Source organism: Platalea leucorodia (genome assembly GCF_965183815.1).
Source record: "Platalea leucorodia genome assembly, chromosome: 7".
Taxonomy (NCBI): Eukaryota; Metazoa; Chordata; class Aves; order Pelecaniformes; family Threskiornithidae; genus Platalea; species Platalea leucorodia.
In genome coordinates, this window is record NC_138829.1 from 47,086,892 (window position 1) to 47,111,271 (window position 24,380).

Below are 24,380 nucleotides of genomic sequence, written 5' to 3' on the forward strand. Positions count from 1 at the left end.
GATCCTTTTCCAGACAAATGAAGACAGCAAACAGGCAACCTTGCAGGGAGAACCTTTGAGCTGCGCTGTTTTCAGTCGGAAAACTCCCTGCGTGCTGCTAGCTCCATGGCACTCCACTTAATTGCCTCAATTGTTGCTGTTATCCTTTAATGGGAAACATAACTTGCTTTCAAAGCAACCACAAGAAGCTGCAGACAGGGGAATCCTGAAGATCAGCAGAGGTGGGACTGCCTTACAGCCATTTCCATCAGGCTGAAATTACACAGAACGCATCAGGAATGTCTCTAAATGGCTTCAAGCCAGGGCAGGCTGAAGCATGCTGACACTGAAAGTCAAGGCTAACGGTCCTCTACCTTGGTATTGAGCTACCCAAAGCTCCAAACAAACAACAGTTCAGACAAAGTGTGGCTGTTTTTGCTAAAACACAGGCTTGGGATACTGGTGTTCAATCCCAGTTTTACTCACACTACTCCTAAGGCCTTGGGTTTATCACAGCTTCTCTCCATTTGTTTATCTGCAGTAACAGGAAAGAGGCTGATCTTACTAAAGCAGGAGGACTGTGAAGCTCAATTTATTGCACTTAGATACAGCAGCGGCAAACCTCATAGAAAGATGTTACAGAGTCCTACATGCACTCTGAACAGCATAAGATACAAGTGAAGGATCCATGACTCCACAGTAAAGCAAAAGTGTTCTAGCCGATTTCTCTGCTAAGCAAATGCCATCTCTCTACATATCAATGTTAGCAAGAGGCCTGAAGTGATGACCTGCTTATGGGATAACTCTCAGATCCTACAGAAAGATGCAAAGAATACTGTGTTCACAGTTTTCTGGCAATTTTTGACAGAAATTATTTCTTTCAGCCTAAAAATTAAAAAGAAAATACAATATAGGTGGAACAACTGCCTAGTATTTGCTCTGCTCTTCCCAACTCTTCAGGACCAGACTGAAGTTAGCAATTGGACCAGCTCACTTTCTAGCATATATTTCATCTAACACAACTTTGCAGAATAGGTTTTTTTCTTGCTTTAAATACATGGAGGAGACTATCCATGATTGCAAGAACTACCTGTAAACTAAAATGTAAAATACAAGAGAACATGCTTTGGAGCAGTCCTAGTAAAATTTAAACATGCAAGTCTTTAAGAAGAATGTTGAAAAAAATTCATACTCACTCTGTCTGATCTCTGGCATTTAAAATACATTTTCTCATCAGCACCATCAATTTTAGTTTTTCTTAGTCCTGTGTTGAGCTGCCGTCCTGTTACAACAGCAGCTTCCATGTAAAAGGGCTGGACAGAAGATTTATGTAGTACTAATTACGCGTTTTGACATCTTTCCTGATCAAAAGGTGCTCTACCTGTGAGATGTACCCCGGGTACCAGACATCGATTACAGAGGGCATCCTTGCCAAATCTTTAAGGTATTTTTAACACTAAAATTGCCCACCTAAGTCCATTTTCATGTCTCTCATTATAGCGTTTTTCCAGAGTGCTCAACACTCACCAATACAACCTAAAACCAAATGGAGTCAGAAGTGTTGTGCATCTCTTAAATCCCACCTCACAATTATTTTGATATCTGAATCTCAAAGGCCCTTGAGTTTAAAAGGCCTGTGAACTGATAATTGACAGGGATAAACTAGTTGCTGCAGTAAAGCATATTTGAACCACACCAGCGGAAGAACGATGGGCGGCAGGAGGTTCAAGAGCAGGAGCTGGAGATGGCAGGAGAGAGTAATTCGGAACATTAGGGCTTGAACTGGCATGTCCTTGAATGAGACAGTGGAGCTGTGAGGAAAGAGAGAGTCAACACATTGTAGGAAGAGCTGGTGATGCTAAAAAAGTATCCTTAAGACTCAGGATGACTGGCAGGGCAAGGACTGTGGCACATCACACCCCTTGCTATGCACGGGCAGCAAGGTGCGCCATGCACACAGGCCGCCCTTCCGCGGCATGCTCCGCAGGGACCCTGCTGCAGCGCTTCTGGAATCAAAGAGCTGCCACTACACTGAATTCCACCACCTCAGTGACTCAGCCAAAGCTGTTTTCTCAAAAGCACAATTCTTCAACATTTGCTGTCTCTCTGCACAAAAAGAGAAAGGATCTGTTCCCTATTTCTCCAAGACAAATGCTACTGTCAAATCTTGGCAGAAAATTAGAGTAACAACTACTCTCTCCAAAAAGGTGACTGGGATGAATTCGTGCAGAGCAAACTTCTACTTCAAAGACAACCATCCAACTCCAGTTATGGGAAAGACAAAATACTGACAGATCTTTCTGAAGTACACTGTGGAGATTCAAGTTTAACACAGATTTATGTAGCAAAACAGCCTGTCACTGCAATTCTCCCTTCTAAATGCATCCATATTTCCTTCTGCTGCTCCAGAAGTGAAATACAACAAACATTCCTTGGATTTGCTTTTTAATATATGAATATTAATCTTTTTTTGATAACATATATACAATGAAAAGTTAACAATGACCTTAATTTAAAGATTAACAACAAACCCATTCCAAATCAGACATACAGGTACATCTTACCTTTACAGATTTTGCATCAAGAACATCACAATTATAAATGCAGAGGGGAAGTAGGCCATTTTACAAGTTTTTTTTACAGTCAACTGCCCAATTTTCTCCATGGCACAAAAGAGAGACAAATTACCATCTAAATGAAATGGCTCTATAAAAGCAACTGTAGAACGCCACAGGACAAAACACAACTGAGATGGGTCACTGGGCATTTTGTGGAAGGGGAATCCACTCAGATACTTTGGGATGCAGGCACAAGGACCTGTTGCCTTTTACTGACCTGAGACTATAGATCAGTTTAGGAGGGCTGGTTAGGCTGTCTTCACCTAAAAATATTCCACCGACTATTTGAAATCTTCCTTGTCTTTTAAGACTCTGTGCAAAAATTCTGGCTTACTAAGAAAGAACCAAGAAATCACAGCAGCTTCACAACTCTGTGCAAGGAAGATGTTACAAACTCCGTTATACTGCTAAGGCCTGCCAAGCTGAGATCAGCCCCAAAAGAACCATCAAAACTGAAGCGACTACTACATTGTCACAGCTACCCTTCTAAAGCAAACTTTTCAAGGGAAATATGCTGGTATTTCCTGATGCTCAAGCACCAGGACATAAATCAATAGGAAGATTCAGAAGATTATCAATAGGAAGATTCAGATTCAGAACAGGAAGATTCACGTGAATGAACCTGAGAGGTTGCAAAGGAGAAAAACAGCGAGCAACAAACCCTCCTCTATATTTTGATACCCACTGTGCAGACAGCAGTTGTCACTGCAACAGCTATCCTTCTAGCTCCCCAATACCCCTCTCCCACAGCAACTTAGGAATGAAACAAAGACTGCAGCAAAAAACATTTACTAGTAATTAAACGTTCCCAGAGAATCGGACGATACAGTTTACAGGCACATCCCAGGGGAGTTATGAAGTGAAGCATCCCCTCAGAGCTATTGTTCCAATATGATTTTCATTCACAGCACATCCACTGCATTGGGCAATAAGATAAGTCTTAGTGGGGGTGAGACAAATAGGAGCAGATGTTTCCTGTTTCTAGCCTGACTTTCATTTGGTTTCTGTCACTGCTGCCTATCCAGCTTAGGAGAGGGGGTGAACCGTGATGCCTAACACTTGTCCTATTGTTTGGGGTTTGGCAAAATCTGAGGAATAAGGTTGCTCGCAGTGTAACAGAAAAACAGCCCATCGAGTAGGATGTCTCTGTAACTGGCAGCAATGGAGGTTTCAAAAGACAGTCAAATCACCCACAGTGATATCAGTCAATTACCAAATCTGGTAGCAAACATTTTATCAGTGGAGCTGGAACAGAGATTCCTTTCTCAGCCTAACTAGGTATCATCTTTAATATCAAAGGGCAAGAGTTAACAGTCCAAGCAATTTTAGTTCTAATTTTGCTGCATTTAATTTTCTAATTCAGTTTCAGTATTGGGAAACAATTCCAACACTTGTGAGAAGCGTAAAGCTTCTCCAAAGGCCTTCTTAAGCTGTATGTTTCAGTGACAGCCTGCGGCAATGGGTTCCTTAGTTGAATTACAAGCAAAGACCCAGCAGTTTTTCCAACAATGGTAATTTACAGGAGTTTGTAAGTGTGTGTTAATAGAGTCTTGCATGTACACATATCCCTGCACACTGAAGCTGTAACTGGGAATTTCTGTAAACTGAAGTGTTTTACAAAACAGTACTACAACATGCTGCTTGCTGAAGAGGATTCAGATGTGAAAACCTTACTTCATAGCTGTTGTTCCAACGTATGGCTACAATGTAAAACTGTAACCTGGCTGCTCTGTTTCGATAATGACAAGCAAAAATAAAGTAAGACTGAAAGGTACATCTTTTTTTGTACAATACAACTAATTTTGACACAGAGTCACAGTCTTTTGCACGGACAGAGCAGAAAACCTGAGATTTACGCAGGAAGAAGTGCAGCAATCAGAGTTCTGTCTTGCAGGTCTCTGCTTTGAAGGAGACCGTCCTCCCAGCTGCTGTGTGTCTCAATTCACATCAAAATAATTTAAGTAAAACAAAATGCTTTGCCCTTTAAACCATGTGACAACACACTGATTTTTGTTGCTGATGATGTAAAAAAAATGAACAATTGTCTTACTAGGCAGAAAAAAAAAAAAATGTTTGTTACGCAGTTAGTTAGGCCAATAATTAAGCTCAAAAGACAGAGGCCCACCAACCGCACAGGCAATAGGCTCCTCCCAAAAGAGAGCAGCTCTACATTGCAGACAATTGCTTTGAATGGATGGATGCTTACAAACCAGAGAAGTGCAGCACATTTGATAGAAGTCGTCAGTCATGCCAGTCAGACCACAGAGAGCGAGATTCTGTTTTATTCTTCCAGGTGCATAGCCTCCTTTGGAGAAAAGTTTGTGTTTGACATTTCTGGGAGGCCCCGTGAATAGATTCAATCCTCTGTGAGCAACAGAGAAGCAGTTGTTCAGCTTTCCATTACATCTTTGTGCAATGTAAAGGGAAGACAACATACTAGAATACAATATTAATTCCCACCTCCCTCAGATGTAACCCACTCTCTAACGATTTTTTTCTTCAGGGCCCTGTATTCCTCATAGCACCTTTTCAGCTGTCGTTTTCATCACTCAGGTTTGTCTCACACCTGCCTTTACAAGCTGCCGATATTGGGAAAGCTCTTCAGTTTCTCAGGAAAGTCATCTTTGTACAGGACAGGGTCAGCACGGTGCTCCACCACTTTCAGAGGCATCGTCCCAAAGACAGAGGCAAACTTATTGATGCATTCAGATCTGGTGAAAGGGAAAGCAGTGTCATTAAGAACTGCAACAACTGGGCTGGCTACCAGCTCCCACACCAACATAACTGGTAGAAACCGTCCCTCTTGTGCTTGGAAGTACTTCAGCCATGCTGGCTACTAGTAAATAAAAAGAGAGCCTCACTGCAGAAAGAACTGAAAAAAAGTCGGTGTTCTTTGATTTATCCATTTAATCAGAGAGACGAGAGCAAGGGGATGCTGGCAGCAGCACATGTGCACATGGAGGTCAAAGCTTCCCTTCTCCCTCCCCCTAGAATTCCAGTCATTCTTAAAGCAATGTACATGCTGTAAACCAGAACAGATTAACTGCCAACATGTCTCTTAAAGGGCCACTGTTGGGTCAATTTGGCTCATAACGAAGGTTTTGCAAAAACCAAGCCTTTGTGAAAATGGAGTTCTAAAAAAAAAAAAAAAAAACCACCTATATATATATATATATATGGTTTTTTTCAGGCTTCTTCAGAAGCTCTATCTTTTCCCACAAAAATAAACATGCCTCAGTGTATAGGCAGTGCTGACTGTACTGCAACTTAAAAGTGAAGCTAAAAAACACCTATAAAATGAAACCAACTAGTTTATTTTCCTTGTCTAAATAGAGATCGAGCAGTAAGGCATCACATTAGCACAAAAAAGATCAGACCATTGATGACTCTTTCAGTTTTAATAATCTCAGGTGTCAGTAATGCTGCAGAAGGGAACAGCCATGTGCTTCAGAAAACAAGCAAACAGATGTTTAACCTTACATTGCTCCTTTAACTCTTTCACTGAAAGGCACAGTACCTGTGGAAGCAAGGCAGGGAAACCTTGGCTCATCTCACCTCAGCCAGCGCTCAGCTAGCATTAGCTGCGTACTTTATAAAACAGCTTTTAAGAACTTCAGACACCAAGAACTGTGACAGCAGTCCCCAACACGTAACAGAGACAAGAAAACAGGTCACATTTCTTTTGCCATTCAAAAGGGAAAACAAAAAAGAAATGAGTACTTTGACTCAGCTACAGAGGCTGATGTGCTGCAGGCGGTCCCAGAGCAGGTCTCTCGCTCTCCAACCACCGCACCCTCTCCTGACCCCTTCGAAGCATTAGGGGGTCACTACGGCTCCAGGATAATTTTCCTCAACAGACCCGGTCAATCACACCAACTAAGTGTGACAGTTTTGTGATGGGGACTGCTCAACACTGCCCCAAACACTCTTTTGAAGTAGATGGGACAGCGAGGCTGGTTTTCAAAATTAATTCCTCAGCCTCTGAGCCATCTCATGGCTCCCTCCTTAACTAGAGTACATGACTGGAAAACACAAAGCCCAGGTTGTTAAAGCGCTACATCTCTATACAGCTGTTTCAAGCTATAATGGTCATATTTCAGGCTGTTTTCCAGCCTGAGAAAAGCATCAGAAAACTACTTCATATGGGTGATACTTGAATAAAATATTTATACAGGTAAATGCAGATATTTCACTTTCTGCTACTTTCTCATCCCCTCATACTTCTTCCTACCTCCAGATTCAAATCTTTGGACTAGGAAACAAATGAAAAGGAATTCAGAGTGTAAGAGGAAACTGTGTGCAGTGGGAAGCACTAGACCTGGCACAAGCACAATTCGCTCCAGGGCAGCACAGATCTGAAACAGCAAAGGAGCCATCAGTCACAACTGAAGCAGAGAGACCCAAGTGGCTGCTCAACATCTACAATAACGAGGTGAACCATCGGGAGGGTGAGCTTCGGGCCCGGGCACGGAAAGGTTACAGTAACACGGAGAACAGGAACTGAGTGTTTTCTCCAGGAACACTAAGCAGTTTCTGTTGCCTCCACAAGATGCCCAACATGAGATACTTTAAAGACATCTGATTTTCAGATAAGGTCAGACTTCCAAATCATCTGTTACTTCTGAGAAATGTGGCTAACTGTAATCCACGTTGTGTGTATTGGAGAAGTCTCGTGGCAGGAAAAGCACAAACTTCACAGGTGAGGAGGTAGATGCACTGGGAGATGTGCATGTGAGAAGTTTGCACAGCTGCTGGTTTCTGCAATACAAGAATACTTCTCATCTACTGGTTCAAATCCTGCCTCTGCCAGTAATGACTGAAAGACATTGTAATGTAACAGCTGCTTGGTGGCTGGTGTGAAATGAATTCGTTATCTCAGCCTGCTGCCTGGTAGGCAGGTGTCCACATCAGACCAGCCATTGTGACAACTGAACGAAGAGGCACCCTCAGAGCAAAAGACAAAACTAAGTGGATAGTGGAGACAAAATTGACCTCTTCCCTCCAGAGGTTATACTCCCAAATCAAAGATCAGGTCTTACGAGAAAATATCAAGATGGAATCCTTCTACAGCCAAACTTATTCTGGTGGCAAGACCATTCAAGCATACCAGTACAATATCTTTAACCACTGAGAAACCACTTCATTGTTAATGAAAAAATGAAAAATGGAAAAATCAGTATGTTCTAGTCATTCTGGCTCAATCAAAGAAGTTAATCAAATTCAAAGATCAGAAACAGGCTTTTCAGATGAAAGAAATGTCACACGCAAGCCACAAAATGTGTTCGAAGGAAAGTTGCCTCTTTCCAAAAATTTAATCTCCTGCACTGAACTAAACCACTTGAATTCCAAAGCCGTTGCCACTTTTGGACAATATAAACCAGAAAGGATATCTACAACATTAAACATTCAAAGCTAGGTAGCCAGGAGAATGTAAAATGTCATCTTAATATGTAGGGAAGGTGTTTTTCTTGGCTGTATCAATAGTTTTGCAAATTTGTACTAACAGAGGCATGCTTGCTTCAAAGATTTATTCTTTTTTTTTTTTTTTTTTCTTGCTCTGCCGACAACATGCAATTGTGCTCAACAAGGAATTAAGATTGTGTGAACTCAGAAACTGGGAGCCCTGTTGCCCCTGGCAGATTGGGTGAACTTCGTGTCTGTTAAGCTCTCTCTTAATCAGTTCCTTCTCCCTTATAACCCAGATATTTTTTGGCAGGTTAACTCTGCACCTGCACCCTTTGGCTAACTATTACCTGGTCAGTTTGCCTCTTAATGGAATGGCTTCCTATTTTGAGTCTAACAAACACTTACATGTCCTAAATAAGACACTGCTGTTAATGTTGCTGCAGAAGCAGCTCAGCCCTTTGTTATATTTTACTGTACGGGCAGTTGCCCTCTAAGCTGCATTTTAAAGACGTCTCCATTTTTGGGAGCCAGATGCAAAGATGCTGAAGGCAGAAAACTTGTTGCTACTTAAACAGCACCTGTAAATATGGGGATTATGAGATCTTCCTACAGCTTCTTCTGTGACCTGATGCAAAGGCTAACCTAGGGCAAGAAAGGGATTCTTAGTTCAAAGCTTTCTTTAGTTAATGTATTCTAATGATGGAGCTCGATAACCATGGGACTGAAGTATTTTATTTATCTCAGAGAAATTACACAGTAGGAAGAATAGCAGTGTTGGCTTTCCCATGGTTCGCTGTAAATATCCTTCAGTATTGGTCAAAAAAAATTTCTTAATAAGGGACAAGAGTTCACCTGTACCATCTTTTCCTTTGTCTCTGCTGAGAGTGTCAAAAGGCCCAACAGAACTGGTTAGTTACATGTCTCTCCTGGACAGATCTCCACAGCTGACTTCTCAAACCTTTTACACTCACAAAACAATCATCAGGCAGTTGCTGGGCATCTCTCTGCTATTTCTGAACCAGAAACCTAACACTAAATGTTGTGCATGCCCATGACAACCCTGATAAACCGTTTGTTTCACAAACAGTAGGTTGATCCCTGGATATCCAGGCAAGTAATGAGCTCGGACTACCTGCTCGCTATTTCTGAATGCTGAAAACCAAGGAGTCAGGCACTTTGGGAAGCTGCAAGTGAAGCAGATAATGGCTCTTTGCCTGATACCCCAGGTATTGTTCTCGGTACCCAACACTGTAAAGTTGTCTGTACAAAGTTATTCTTTTATAATATGACAAGGATTCCCTGATGCATGAACTTTTTCTATTCAGCTTCTCTCCTGACCCTGAAAATAGCTAGTGTGTGTGTGTGTGTATATATGAACCATAAGAGCCTTACTCACTGCTAAGTTAGGAAAATTTGCTCTAGGAGTTGCTATCATTTATTATCCACTTAAAATGAATAGCTAGCTTAGAAGATTCAAAAAAAGAAATCCTTTCAGATTTTCAAATAACTCCCTTATATTGAAGGTAGATAATAACAACACAGGGTGAGAAAGTATTAGGTGTAGTATGCAGTTTCAGTATGCTATTAATGATCTTCAAAATGAAGCCTGAATACACCCAAACTTTATATCCCCCCAGATTTTCTCCTGCACCCAGACTCTATCTCAGCAGGTACTGCTTTCGCTGGGCCAATAAAAGTATGTGGATTTGCAGTTAATCTAACGTTTCCCACAACCCAGTTATCTCCACTGTTGGAAACTACAGAGAAGCAAAGCAACAGTTTAAACATGTTCTCAACAAACTGTCAATGATACTTTACTCTGAGGATACAAGAATTGCTATAGACACGGAAACATGACCTTTACCCTGCATCATAATGCACTTTGGAGCAAAAAGCACTTTTTCATCTTCTGTTTTTATAGTGTTTACCTTAATGAAAACTTAGTTCATGACCAAAATTCCTATGTGCTGCTGTAATGCTACTAGTGTGATCACAGGAAAGCTCAACTGGCTTCAGGTAGTCCATCCTGTAAGCCAGTGCAGAACTGGTAGACACAGAACAACCTCTTGTGCTTTCCCTTCAGCTAACATTTAAGATCTACAAAGCTTCCAGCCCCTTCCTTAAGAAGTTTTCTGCAGAGTAATTTTTACCATCTTCATGGGGTACGTTTTACTTCTGACTTGCATACTCCTTTTTTTAATCCAGCCTTATTATACACCCAGTATAAATACTTTGTCACTAACCTTGGTGGTTATGCTCTTCAATGCCTGGCATGATGCTTGGTTAATAATCAATCAGCCAAACTATACGTGTGTTTGTCTGTGCTGTGTAATGTGTGTTTACACATCAGACACACATATGTATGCACTCTTCCTGTAAATAAGCCCCTAACCTACCAACCAGTTTTACATTGGTTCACTATGTATATTACAATACATAAATACAATTTACATTGCTAAAGGCCAGTAAATGGATACAACACTTTAAATTTGCTGAGTACTGCAGAGAAGGACAGGAAAAAAGCTCGCTGTTAAGATGAAAACCATGTTATGTGTCTCAGTCCAAAACTGAAATGGCCTGTTTTAAATGCAGGTCAGATTTTCTCACCTCTTCTGGTGGCCCCTTCCAGCACTATGGCTACCCCTGCTTACCTACCCCATCAATTCTATGGCTGCCAATTATTTTTCCCAAACTTTGCAGGAGAGATGCAACAGCCCAAAAAGCCTAAGGTGAAATGCCTTTGTCAGTCCTAGATCTCAGGTTAATTGCACCTAATAACTAGTATGTATGTTTGTTGTCAGATAGCCCTTTTCAAACATGGGTGTTGAAAAGCTTTGTAAAAGTGAAGAAACTTTCCCTTATTTTACACATTCAGAAGCCAAGGCAGAGGAAAATTCAGTGTCTTGGTCAAGGTTGGGAAGCCATTTTACTGTAAAGCAGGGAATGCAACTCAGACTTAACAACTTTCAGTATTTCACTCTAAACATTCACTGCCTTTCCAAATACATACTTCATTTCAAAATTAAATTCTCACAAAAATATAATAATGCTGCCATTGTTAAAAAATGTGACATGCAATTGTGCAGGCAAATGCCCTTCATTAGTGGAAGCAGTGTGCTTCATAATCTTTGGAGGAAAGATAATGTACAAACATCAATTCAAATAACATTATTAATAATTTATATCCTTGTTACTCTTTGGTAAGCTAGCAACTGTCTGGTTTAAAAAAAAAAATCTCATACTAATTACAGTTGATGTTCCACAGTAAAACAGAAATGTGGTATTACTGAAAGTACTGCCAACAACCTGAATTTCATGTGTCCTATATGCTTTACAGCAAAGCTGCTAAAAATTGTGCCCTTCTAAAGTCCTTTCTTGTAGTAGTCCACTTTTCAGTGTCACATCATCCATTGTAGGAATGACTTATGCTGATCAAATCCATGTGACATTCTTTCAAAATTAGTAATTTACAGAAATACAATCAGTGAGCATTTTTGATCCTAATTTAATGAGACACAGGATAAGATTCTAGCGATCAGAACAAGGCAATCAGAGGAATAAAGGGTGGGCACTCACCTTTCTACCATGTGTGTCTGGTCCAGTGATAACCCATCAATTGCCGTGCATTCTGGACATTTGAACTTCTTTCGTGGGGTCACCTGCAGAAAGGCATGCCAGATATCATCAAATATCAACAGAAGGGACATTAATCTCCTTGCACAGAGAGCAGCGCAATACCTCTGAACATGCCTGCAGTGTAAGCTGAGCTGTCTCAAAAAGGGGGGGGGTTGTAAAAAAAAAAAAAAAAAAAAAAGCCACTCCATTCCTACATTCAGCTCCATCTGGCCCGGCTGACTGCAAAATTCACAGGGGCCCAATAAAAACGGCTTGGAGGGGTTTTTCCTTCTGTAACTGAAAAGAAGTGGCGATGACAAGCTCCTTAATTCCTGTTTAATGACTGTTTTCTCACTGCCAAGGTCCCTGTATAAACACCATTTGTTCTTGCAGCCATAACAGCGATGAAATATAGCTTCCCATACTTCACCGTAACGTTAATCCAACAGACGCTCTTTTGCTCACTCCAGTTAATAGCCGACTGGCAAACTCTGCAAGACTCTGCGAATCGCACAGAGGTGCCAAATTACTCTGCTGTGCCCTCATACAGCTCAAAAACTTTTTCAGCAAAAACACACACTTTATCTTCTAAAGACTTTTCTAGGAAATGCAGCCACCAGTCCCACTAAATGATGATGGACAGATGGGAAAACGGACCCTGCTAATTGAAGCAACGCCTGGTGGCCTCTAAATCTCATTCCAAGTTGACACACTTTGAAATGAATGTACAGAGCGAATGTCCAGACCTGAAAACGTGTCGAAACATGTCAGGAAATTAATTCAGGGATAAAAAGTTCATTTAAAGCTGATCTTGCAATTAACATTCTTGCAATTAACATTCCTATAAATCAGCTGTTGCCAGGCCATGACAGAGCGAGCTGTGGACAGTTGGCAATTTCTTTCCTCTAGTGATCTCAAATAGTTAAAATATATGTATGTGGGCATGTATATATATACACACACACGCATATATATAGCTATCATTTAAATTACCTTTTTCATACCTCATCTAGATGGCTAAAATAACCACCAGAAACAACTGGTAAAAAACAATTCTCTGTTCCCAGTTGGCATAAAAGTTTTACTAAAAGGGCTTTTCTACCATGGAAGGAGAACAAGACACCATACCAGGGATAAATGAGAGAAAAAGGAAGATTAAGTAATACATTGAAGCCTACTAAATAAATTTATATGAGTATGTACATCATGTTTTTAAACTTTGTAAAGCTAAACTGCAGAAAAGTCCCACCTTAATAACTGATTTGCCAGTGACATTTGCCACTAGAAAATTCATGGCAATATCTTCACAATTCATATGAGCATCCACCCAGTTCTTGATGTCTCCAGGCATTTTGTAGGTGTAAAGATAGTTGAAATACTGCAGGATAGAGGGAGAGAGAAGATAATTTTAAATACAGATGCAGTAACTATAAGAATCTAATTATTTCAGTCACTGCACAGCAGGCAGCTAAGGATGGATTATGGGCAAACTGTGATACTGCCTTCAGCCAAGGACTACTTTAGCAGATAGAAAATAATTCTTGGGTGCTTAATTGTATAATTACTCCTTTCCTGACCAGCACACAAATTTCTTTACAATAAGTTTTCTTTTCTTAAACTGCTAGCTACAAAGCTACATTCACTGCAAAATTTGCTATGCAGTTACAGGTCATGCGAACTGGCAAGAGTTCCTCTGTAAGTTCATGAAGGTAATGGTTTTATTTTACAGGCAGAGACAAACCAGTTGTTTTCACAGCAACTGAAAGAGGGAAAGTTTGCAATTGGTTCTCCGATTGTTGTAGAAAACATAACCATGGCATGACAAAACATTTACAGAACAATAACAGAAACACATACAGCTCTTCAAAAAAAGTTCATGTTGAACATTAGTATACTACAAGCTGTTCATTACCTTATGATAAAACGCTGCCCCAGTAAGCACCATTGAGACTTCATTGGTCCATTCTGATTCATATTTCCACTTGTTCATCTCATGGTCCCAAAGATGCAGGCGGCCTGGATATCCCACCAACCTGTCAGGGAACTCACGCCAAACCTGAAGAGAAAAAGACGTGACACACTGCTAACCAGGCCTGCACAGCAAGCAAACGCAAATGCGCGGATGCAACATATCTGCTTTGGGAGGGTAGAGTTACAGTGGTGCAAAGACCACTTCAATTCTTCTAAATCCCAGTTCTTGGAATAGGAAGCTGCCTGGAAGAAGTATGAAGAAGCCCAAGCTTGCTTTGGAAGGACCCTAGAACTCAGGGAAGCCATGCCCCCAGAGCAAAAGGCCGCTAAAGCAATACTAACTTCCTTGTTGTAAAGAAATACAACTGACTATTCAAAAAGATTTTTACACTAACTAAAACCAAGCATGATTAAAATGGAACTTTTGATGTTAACTTCAGTAGATATGGCTACAACCTAACTACTTTCACAGCTGGCTTTGAATCTAACCAACCTGCTTCCTTTGATAGGAACAGGCTTAAAACAGGCTTATATTTTAATATTTCTGATATTCTTTAGTGGGTGCTTGGATGGATCTACTGCTACATGGAAGGCCTCTTTGCCCTTGACTTGTTCCAGACAGCTGGATACAATCAAGATACCATCCTTGTCACTCCATACATTATTTTGTAGCTGACTACAGGATCAAACACAGTAGACAAGAACAAGGAGAAGGGCATCATTAACACAACCCCAGTTCTCCACACTGCTGGCCACATTAAATAATGGACAATTTTTGCATTAGGAAGAAAGGGAGAGAGGATTATAATTATTTAGAAGGCTCTGAACGCTATTTGCTTGCTAAATACACAGTTTGTCTTTTTGCTGATCAATAATGAAGTTAGTATTTATCTGCATTATTTGCAGACAAATTACTCAAAATTTGTCCTTTAATCCAAATAACTGCTAGGTTTGTTGGAAGAATATGAGTCTTGACTCTCTGACACACAATGTTAGGTCACAAGAATTTTTGTTTCAGGTTGGTAGTGTATAAACAAACACATACCCAAATTTCGTTGTGTATGCAAGATGAACAACAACAACAAAATACCTCGTAAATCCCCAATGGTCACTTCACTAGCAAACCTCTTTTCTCTGTACAAAAGGCAAGGGAAGCCTACAGTTGCAGGAGGAACTCTGCAGAGTAAAGAAAGCGCTATCTGCAATTCCACCATCCTGCAAACCTCACCTCGTCAGCAGTTCACTGTAGGCACTTTTTATGTGCCAGTACGTTTCAGTCGGGAGGCCTGGACTACAAGGACTCTATGCAAGTATTTTGTCAAAGTAAATATGATAAAACAATCAGCTTTAAGTTACTGCTTCTGTATCTACATTTCTGTGATTCTGCATTACTATATGCCTTTTCATCTATACATCTCAACACATTTTACTGCTGTCAGTTAATATAACCTCAGAATCCCATGATGAGAGCAGTTATTATTTCAAACGTACAGATGAGGAAACCTGCCAAAAATCATACAGAAAACAAGAATGGGAACCAGATCTTCTGACTCCCCGACTTGTACTTTATCCAGAAATCAATCTTCCTAGACAGTTCTAGGGCACAAGTACTGGGATAGTATTTAGACAGGACAGCACTCTAACAGAGGGGTCTTGAAAGCAGAGATGATTTGGAACTCAAGGAAGAGAATTCATAGGACGTTGTTACAAGTCGGTGCCATCAGGTAATTAAAAAAATACAGATTTTCAGCAGGCAAGCCAGTGAGGGCTTGAGATACTTATTTTGACATGATGTCAAAAACATTGATAAAGAAGAAAAACCACAAAGGTATGGCCACTCCCTCTTCCAAAATTTTATTCCTCGCTCTCCAGAACTCAAAAAATTAATGATTTAATTTTAATATTTTTTTAAACCTGACTATTAAAATGCCCATCTCCCAGCTGTTGGAAGGCACGACCACATAAGCTACAGAGGCTCAACAAAGGATTTGACAGAACACTATGTATCTGCAACGTACGGGCTAAGAATTCTTGTAGAGGGAATGGCATGTGCATTAAAGGCAGCTGAAAGAAAGATTAAACTCAGCTACTGCTTCCCAAGGGACTTCAATGCCTTCTCAACACAGAACTGTAGATTCATATCCCTTCCAGTTTTTGTGCTCGGTGTCATCTTCAAGAGCCCAAACGACATAAAATAAAAGCCAATGCTAATGGATGTTACTTATACAGATTTCTTTGTATCACTGTAAAGCTCAATCCTACCCTGACTCTGGCCCCTGAAAACTGTCAGTCTGATGCATCTAAAAAATAACGTGGTTTCTTTAAACAAAGATTCCTTTTAAAAGTAATGCTATCAAAGTCAGTGGAAAAGCTTGGCTTTTTCATAATGTTCGTCACTAGGTCATTCAATGGTAACTCCTGGAAAGTCTCCAAATAGCTGCATCCAGCTCATTGCCCAAATCCATACATATGTTTTGTGCCAAAATTAATATATACAGTTACTGCTTATAAGGAAGCTTTCAGAATAAAAATAGTGGTAATGATTCTTATACTACTCTCTATCTTGTACTACCGTCCATTTTCTTGTTTGATGGTTGCCTATAATTTATTAGTCTGTTAGGAGTACATTCCATTTTAGCCAGTGATCTCATTAGCTTTCTCAGACTAAAGGAGGATAGCCTGATTTAATACTGGTAAGGGACACATCCAAGGAAAAACATATTGCCAAGTGAAGAGGAGGTATGCTTCTTTGCGGACAACGCTATTCCAACGACTCTGCTAGACAACCCTGAAGATAAACATTTTTGGACGAAGCATCTCCCAGCTGAAAAGTCAAACAGAAGTTCTGACTTGGTAGTTTTAATAAAAATCTTGTAAAAGACACCAAGAGAAAATGATAATAATTTTGTTTCCAAGGCGAGTTCCCCAAGTGACATGAACAGCCTAGCTAAGACACCCTCCAGTCCCACCCCTCCACCGCGCTCTTGGCCTCCTAGCCTCAACTCTTCCGTGCTCTTCCGCTGTGCCATCAGAACAGCTGCCACAGCTCGTTCGCCATGTAGCCAGAGGGCAGAGAAGCACTTCCTTCTCCAGAATACACTCCAACATTTATGCATTAAATTTATTAGACTACATCAAGTCACATGCAACTTCAGGAACTGGCTAGTGACAAATAGAAAAATTTTAGATTTAATAAACAGAAAAATAATTAGCATTTCCAAAGCTACCGTGGCAATGTGGTAAGAATGAAACACTGACTATCCTCTACAAATAAAAGAAAACCCAATCAATCACTATTTCTCTCTCCTCCCAGAGCCTCATCCACTCTTAATTCTCCCCTGGTCCTCAAAGAGATAGCTTGTGCTGTTATAAAAAAAACAAAGCAAAATGTAAACACAAAGTCCGTTAAAAGATAAGCGGTGCTTCACACACACACAATTTGTAAAATAACTTCAATTTGAAGAAGAGCCTTGAATGTGGCCAGCAGTTACCATGGAGAAGTCTTTTGGTAAGTAGAGTTTTTATTATATTATTCCTTCTATAAAGGAATGCTGAAAAATGCATTTTTAACAGTCAAAATGGATATGGAAGAATTCTTCTATAGAAGGCCTTCAAACTTTATGATGACTTTAGCCTAGTGAAATATGCAATTCATCAGAGAATTGATTTTTTTTTAAAGAATGCCAGAGACATGAAGCACTGAAAAACAGCTCTGAGACAGAATAAGATTATCTACTAGCAGTAGGCAAAAAGCTTCCAACAGAAAAACCACAAACTTATCAATGCAACAAACAATACTTTCTATGAACAAAACCCATGCTCTCGGAGCAATAATCCCAATTTAGATTATTTCTATTATTGTTGTAATAAAAATACTTTATCTTTGTAAGGACAAAGTGCTGCATAAGTACCTAATAAGAAATCTTCATGAACTTCGTACTTGGAAACTGTTATCCCCACTTTTCAGGGTGATAGAAATGCTAAGCCATCTGTCCCGAGGCCAGCTGAGACGCAGAGGTGGGAACACTACAACGCGTGCTTTCAATCCCGCATTCAAACACCAAACACTTCAGGAGCAGCCAATAACTCTGCTTTAATTTTTTAAGATTATGATAATCTAAATGCTTGCTCCTTTTCTTGGGTCTCTACGATACTCCCTCTGTGAACAACAAAGATCGGTAAGTAGGGAAAAAGTTGTCTAGCCCTAACAGTTTTTTTTCCAGTGCCCCAAGTCATTCCTGTGATTTCATCATGTAACTTAACAGAAATACTTTTTTCAAAGTCAGATTGTCATGAGTATTCTTCTGCTACCTTAATACAGCAGCACACAGGGACTATTTTTCTGCTTGCTCCAATAGATTTACGCAATGTCATAAATCACTGTACCATAATAGTTCACTTTTAACAAGTAAAAAATGTCTGACACTTTGAGTGTTACTATAATTTTTTATCACTGAAAGTGTAGAGGGATCAAAGTTTTCTGGTTTTTTTAGGCTTGCTCTATACATTCAGACAAGTCTGTGACAGGGGGGGGTTTGCCACATGTTTAAATGTAAAGTCTCAAGGATGTCAGGAGGAAAACAGAAAATTACTGAATGTCACGTTTCCAGCCCTTCTTATGACCAAAGCAGAAGCAGACATACTTTTAAAAGAAAACCTTCTAGTAACATTATACGCGGCTACTGTTCCCTCTGGATTCCCCTGCAAACGAGTCAAGAGCTTGAGAGATACTTTTCTGGTAACACACATAAACAGATAAATAAATTATCACAGGCTGAGAACAATTTAAACATCTGGGAGCCAGCTCAGGCCTGTCAAGCAAGTCACAGACACTCAGGGACAGGAAAGATCAATCTTCAGCCCCTGATTTCAGTGCCAGAGAGTAGGAACTATATCACCCAACCTCTATATGAGGAAAATTGTGTATTTATAAAATAATCTGCTGTGCTTCTGTATTCAAAGACATTTCTATTCATTTATTTTACAGGGGAAAAAAAACCAGCATTCTCAAAACATAAGGATTCAAACTACCAATGGCTTTGTCTCAACTAACTGCTCAAAAAGGTATTTTAATTTTCCGTCAATGTGGCTGTGTAGTAAGCTGAATTCCTAGAATCAAAAAGGAATAGGATTTATAATAAAATGTAAAAAACTGCAAAAGCAATAGTTTTTAGTCTGCCAGACTAAACAATCTCCTGCCCGAACAGTTACATTCGCACACTGAATATAAGGACTGTTACTCAGATAGTCCCTGCAACCAATGCATATGGTCCACAGAAGGCCAATAAATTAGCCAGCACAGTCCTAGACCTGGGGATGAAGAGTTCTAAGTCCCAATTGCCACCTAATCACACTGACTACAAGGGAATTCACATCAGCTTTTCTTTGCCTTTTTTTTTTTTTTTTTTTCATGAGGATAACCCTTTCCTGCCTAAGAGACCAGACTCAATGTGTGTGAAGTTACAGATATTCCCCATTGAGGATGTCTGAATTAATGCTTCAGACACACGAGCGCCACAGCTCTACTTCTCACGACTTCTGGCTGATGCAGCTGAAACTCAGATGCAGTTTGAAACTCTGCTTCAAAGCCCTCAAAGCCGGCTTTGCCAGTAGCAGAGATTCATTTGGAACTACTTACACAGTCACTTGGGTTTTTATAAAACTTATTTTTATTTACTTTGAGACAGCTCGATGAAAATGAAAATCAAACTGCAAATGGAGCCAGGATTTACACAGCATGCGCGTTATGGGTTTGCTGTCTTTCATCCCATCAGTTCACCCTCAAAACTAGTAGCTATAGCACCAACAGAGACAAAAATAAGTCAGCTTGCAGAACTGCCAACACTTGATTGCTCTGCTGTTGCAGTGCAGTGCTTAAAACATCCAGTGTAGGCAACGGAGTATAGAGAAGGCATATGTGGCCAAAACCCCCCCCTTCCTTCAGTTATCTTCTCTTCATTCCATCTTTCACACTTCATGTACTAACCCGTTACTCTTAACCTGGCAATGGAAGTATTTCCTTTCTGGAGACACACATGACAGATTAAACCTCTGTCTCCGCTACTTAACATCTTTGTTATTACATCAGCATACCTACATTACCACAACTCATTTCTTGAATCCAAAAGCTCATTACTTGCTAACAGTCTCTTTCACTTGAGAGGGAGAACGAGCCATATTTTACCACATACGTATTCACATTAAAGAAATACTTCTAACATCTCCTAAAAAATATCTTCTTGTGTTAACAGCTACACTTAAGATTGTTAAAAATGAGACAACTATGACATTTAGTTTGCTTTCTGCCCTTTAGAAAAGTGGTTTTGATTATTTCTCTCAATTTAGGTAGTAGTTTCATGTTCTAGGTCTCATGTATGAAGGCCGGTGTTGGTTTGCTCTTGATATTGCAGGTACACGTGTGACTAAATGATTCAAACCTTTCTTAAAATATATTATATTTTCTAATGTTTCTGATTCATTTACAAATATAACATGTTTGTCTTAAATACACACATATAACAGCCATGTCAGATTATGGACTGTGTCATATACTCAAATACAAATGGAAAACAAAAATTAACTCATTTGATCCAAAGTTTTGGAAGCAAGACAACAGTGTTGCCTTAAGTAAGCGCCCTTTCTAACAAACAACTCAAATGCCTATAGAGACTTTCACCTCTTTGTACTGCCATGGATAACTGATTTCGACAAACTGTCTTTTTGTTGATACCCTCATTACAACAGCAGCTGCTGAAGCTTTGCCATTTCAAGCATATGGTACATGCGTCCCCTCCTTGACATTCTTCAGTTCCTCTTTTCATTGCACTCCACCTTACTTTGGCATGTCCTCAAGAGGCTTCCTCTGTTCCCAGTACTTAATCTCTGAAACTTGTCTTGTCCATCAAAACACATTAACTTGGATAGCACTTCTGATTTGTCTGAAAACTGTTTGAAACTGTTAAGAAGAATGCAATTCACAGTCTCCAGACTGCTTCCGTTACATCAATTACACAACATTTTCTGGAGTCTCTTGGCATTACTGTGCCAGTTACTGAAAATTTTCTGTTAGCTGGCAGTTTTTCCCCATAAAGTAATGACTATCTGTAAAAATATTTCAGTCAGCATTGAACTGTTACAGCAAAGAGAGATACAACAATCTGAATCAGAAGACGGCGCAGCGATTCCTCCGCTTTATATACACATGCAACGTTGAAGTGGGCAGCCTAAGAGACAGGAAAAAACCCATTCTCTTACCTCATAGCCAAACTGGAGTTCATCTGAGGTTAGCATAATGATATCATCATCAATAGCCAGCACTGCTTCTGTTTCAATCTCATCATAGGGGAAGAAGCGGTTACTAAGTTTGTTTTCTGCAGTCCTAACAACTTTCAGGGGAACACGAATCTTTGGCCAGAGGGAATCTAGAGAGAAAAATTAAAAGAAATGGAATTCAATATTATACTTTACTTCTGAACAAGTCTGCACATCTGTCTTAGCGTCTCTTCACTCTTTTTTTCTTCGCATCTTAAACAAAAGCTTCTTAATGGCCAATTTACACCCAACTTTCAGTTAGGCAAACGTGTAAGCATATGAAGGCAAGAGACAGAAGTTCAGCTACATTTCCCTCTTTTGCTCTCTGCAGAGAGCTTCACAGACAGCTGTATGGGGGATAGCTTGCCCAAAACAGCAGTCTGCAATAACCACATAACAAGAGTCAGCGATACTATGTATTGGTTTAGGACACACAGCAAGAAAAGATATTCTATTCCACTGCAACCATTTAAAAGAATTTGAAGCAGCAGTATACAATCACTGACTGCAAGTCTAGGGTCATACAGAATTTGAAAAAGAATGTTAGTTCCATCAAGTGCTGAGAAAAATAAATTTTATTATATCAATTAAAAATCTAGATACATCTAAAATGTTAATCACTGTTGACAGTTAAGGAGTAGATTCTGTGTATGAGTAATTTCTTTCATCTTCAAAGTCTTAAGTGACAGTGATAAATTAAGCTAGATAAATGCAAAAGGATTCTACTTGTGCCCTACAGCATCCTTACAAGTAGAACAGAGCACTGGAGTACATAATCCTGAAAATTCACAAGTCAAATGATGCTTTAACTAGCAACAAAAAAACCTGTAGATACAAAACTGGATCCAGTTCACTCTACAATGAGATTAGATTCCCATTTCCTGCTATGTGCTTAAAGCGTAGCACCTTAAGTGTCACATTAACAGTTTCTGCAGGCTTTTGCGTATATTCAAAAATTTTCAAAGTCCTATTCTATTCCTACAGAAGTATAACTGCAGGCGTAAGTACAGAGCACCATGCTAAAAGAAACACAACTCAGGATCGAATATTAAACATTCATTCTAAATTCACATATTTAACCATATACATTTTCTAGCACAAAGCTTAACAATAGTCATTATTACAGTATGATGCATCCCAAAAGCACCAATTCATCAAAAAGTAGTTTAATTAATAGCTAAACAAGTACAAATGTGATTTGTTGGTTTCTCCCAACTTCCACAATAAACATATATATTAATGAAAATTTGAGGGAAAAGAGAACATTGTAAGTCTAAGAACCTTGTGAACAGTGGATAGATCAACACTTGAGTTTCTTACACTGGTGAAATGGAGGGGATGGCAACGGTATATGATAAGAAAAGTAAGTGAAAATACTTTAAATCAACTACAGAGTGACTGCTCAGAGAATTTATAAGTTGTTCTCTGTGTCAAATGAAAACGTGTGTAAGGATACACCATGAAGGAGGTGATCCTTCCACTCTACTCAGGACTGGTGCGGCCACACCTGGAGTACTGTGTCCAGTTCTGGGCTCCTCAGTACAAGAGAGCCATGGACATACCGGAGAGTGTCCAGCAAAGAGCCACAAAGATGATGAAAGGACTGGAGCATCTCTCCTATAAGGAAAGGCAGAGAGAGCTGAAGAAGAAGAGAAGGCTCAGGGAGGGTCTCATCAACATGTACAATACCTGAAGGGAAGGTGTAAAGACGGAGCCAGGCTCTTTTCACTGGTGCGCAGTGGCACGACCAGATGCAATGGGCACAAACTCAAACACAGGAGGTTCCCTCTGAACATGAGGAAACACTTTTTCACTGTGAGGGTGACGGAGCACTGGCACAGGTTGCCCAGTGAGGTGGCAGAGTCTCCATCCTTGGAGATATCCAAAAGCTGTCTGGAGATGGTCCTGTGCAACCTGCTCTAGGTGACCCTGCTTGAGCAGGGGGGGTTGGACAGGATGATCTCCAGAGGTCTCTTCCAAGCCCAGCCATTCTGTGATTCTGTGGTAAGTGGAGTCTATAAGAACTGATGCTGGGCCTGAAGCCACTGAAATTTTCATCAGGGATCTGAAATACATATAAACGGCCAGTGCAATTTGCAAGTGACACAAAGCCTGGAGACACGAAAAACAGTGAGGACAATAAAGTCACACAGAGCACTCTGGACTGCTTAGTAAACTAGGTGCATTTGAACAAAAAACAGACTGACACAACTTGACACACAGTTAAACACTAGGACCAAGGCAACTTTTCCTCTAAAAACAGCTGCTGAAAAGGATTAAGGGGTCAGAGTGGACCTTAGTTCTCAGCATGCTGCTGGGGCAAAATGAATTAATGTAATTCTTGTGTATGTAGGTGGGTAAGTAGTAAGAAATGGGGCAAGGGGAGTGCAGGGCAATTCTCCCTGTATGCAGACAGTCAGATAGATGCTAAAATACTGTTTGATTCTGGTGTATTTTTCAAAGCACTGGAAATGGTGCAGGAAAGAACCACATAAGTTATTTCAGGGCAGGAGAAAATGCCTTACAGTGGAACTTGGAGATCAATCTGTTTAGCTTATTAGAAGAACAAAAAAGAACAAAAAGATTTGATTAACATGTACAAGTATCTACACAGGAAGAAAAATGCCACATATCTTCAACCAACTAGAGAAAGACATAACAAAAACCAGTGACTGGAATCTGAAGCTAGGCAAATTCAAAGTATAAATAAGGCAGACATTTTTAACAGTAACAGTGGTTAACCTCTGGAGGAAGTTAACAAAGACAACAGCTGATTCTGTACGTCTTGTCTTTGAACATGACTGGGTATTATTATAGAAGATGTGTTCAAGTTAGATAGAAGTCACTCGATTGAAAAGAAAGGTGATGTGGTGACTCATGACTTACAGGTCAACCCACATGATCTTACCATCCCTTCTGCCTCAAACTCTGTGAACGCCTACAAGTAAAACTTGCTCCCAGGAACGAGTGTCCACCTCCTCACTGCCACTGGGCCTCTCAGATTTAACAGCTCACACAACACTCTTAAATAAAACAGAGAGCTGCACACTGCATAAAGACACCGGAGTCCAAACACTACTTCACTGAGAAAACAAAGCCATCTTTCCAAACCACACCAAGAGTCTTCAAAAGTCAGTTTTTCTTGGAGCTATATTTTAGAAAGAAGGATTGGCATGCATGGGTGGCCAAAAGAAAGGAGAAGAAATAGAGCGATATTTACTGGCAAAATTTGTATTTGGTTTCCTACCCCGAGGTTTTTCCTGTGAGATTGAAAAAGTGACTGTAAAATCTACCTTTATCTGGGTAGTCTTGTAGACCCTGGTCTGCATTTGACATGTATGCAGGTTCTTGTCCAGTTTTACTCACCTCTCTTCCTTCTAGTAGAAGGCAAGAGGCACCACCCCAAACACCAATGCACACTTCAGTGGCTTGTAATATTGATTAGCAGCCAGTTGGAAGGATTCGACCACACTACCGATG

The 24,380-nt window shown here is 40.1% G+C and overlaps 1 protein-coding gene across 3 annotated transcripts in view; it reads right to left on the reverse strand.

Moving 5' to 3' along the window:
- Window positions 1–2,467: 2,467 nt before the first annotated feature.
- The window catches only part of EXT2 (exostosin glycosyltransferase 2), an 81,886-nt gene continuing 59,973 nt past the window's right edge, over window positions 2,468–24,380 (reverse strand). Inside the window, exons 10-15 of one of the 3 annotated variants that reach the window (XM_082318585.1) lie at window positions 20,844–21,010; window positions 13,531–13,674; window positions 12,868–12,996; window positions 11,580–11,662; window positions 5,164–5,308; window positions 2,468–4,961 (exon numbers count right to left, since the gene is read on the reverse strand). In XM_082318585.1, coding sequence (XP_082174711.1) covers window positions 5,170–5,308; window positions 11,580–11,662; window positions 12,868–12,996; window positions 13,531–13,674; window positions 20,844–21,010 — 662 coding nt within the window. In that variant the 3' untranslated portion in view covers window positions 2,468–4,961; window positions 5,164–5,169. Of the gene's footprint in view, window positions 5,309–11,579; window positions 11,663–12,867; window positions 12,997–13,530; window positions 13,675–20,843; window positions 21,011–24,380 lie in introns of all 3 variants that reach the window. The other 2 variants (XM_082318584.1, XM_082318583.1) reach the window with 2 other exon arrangements.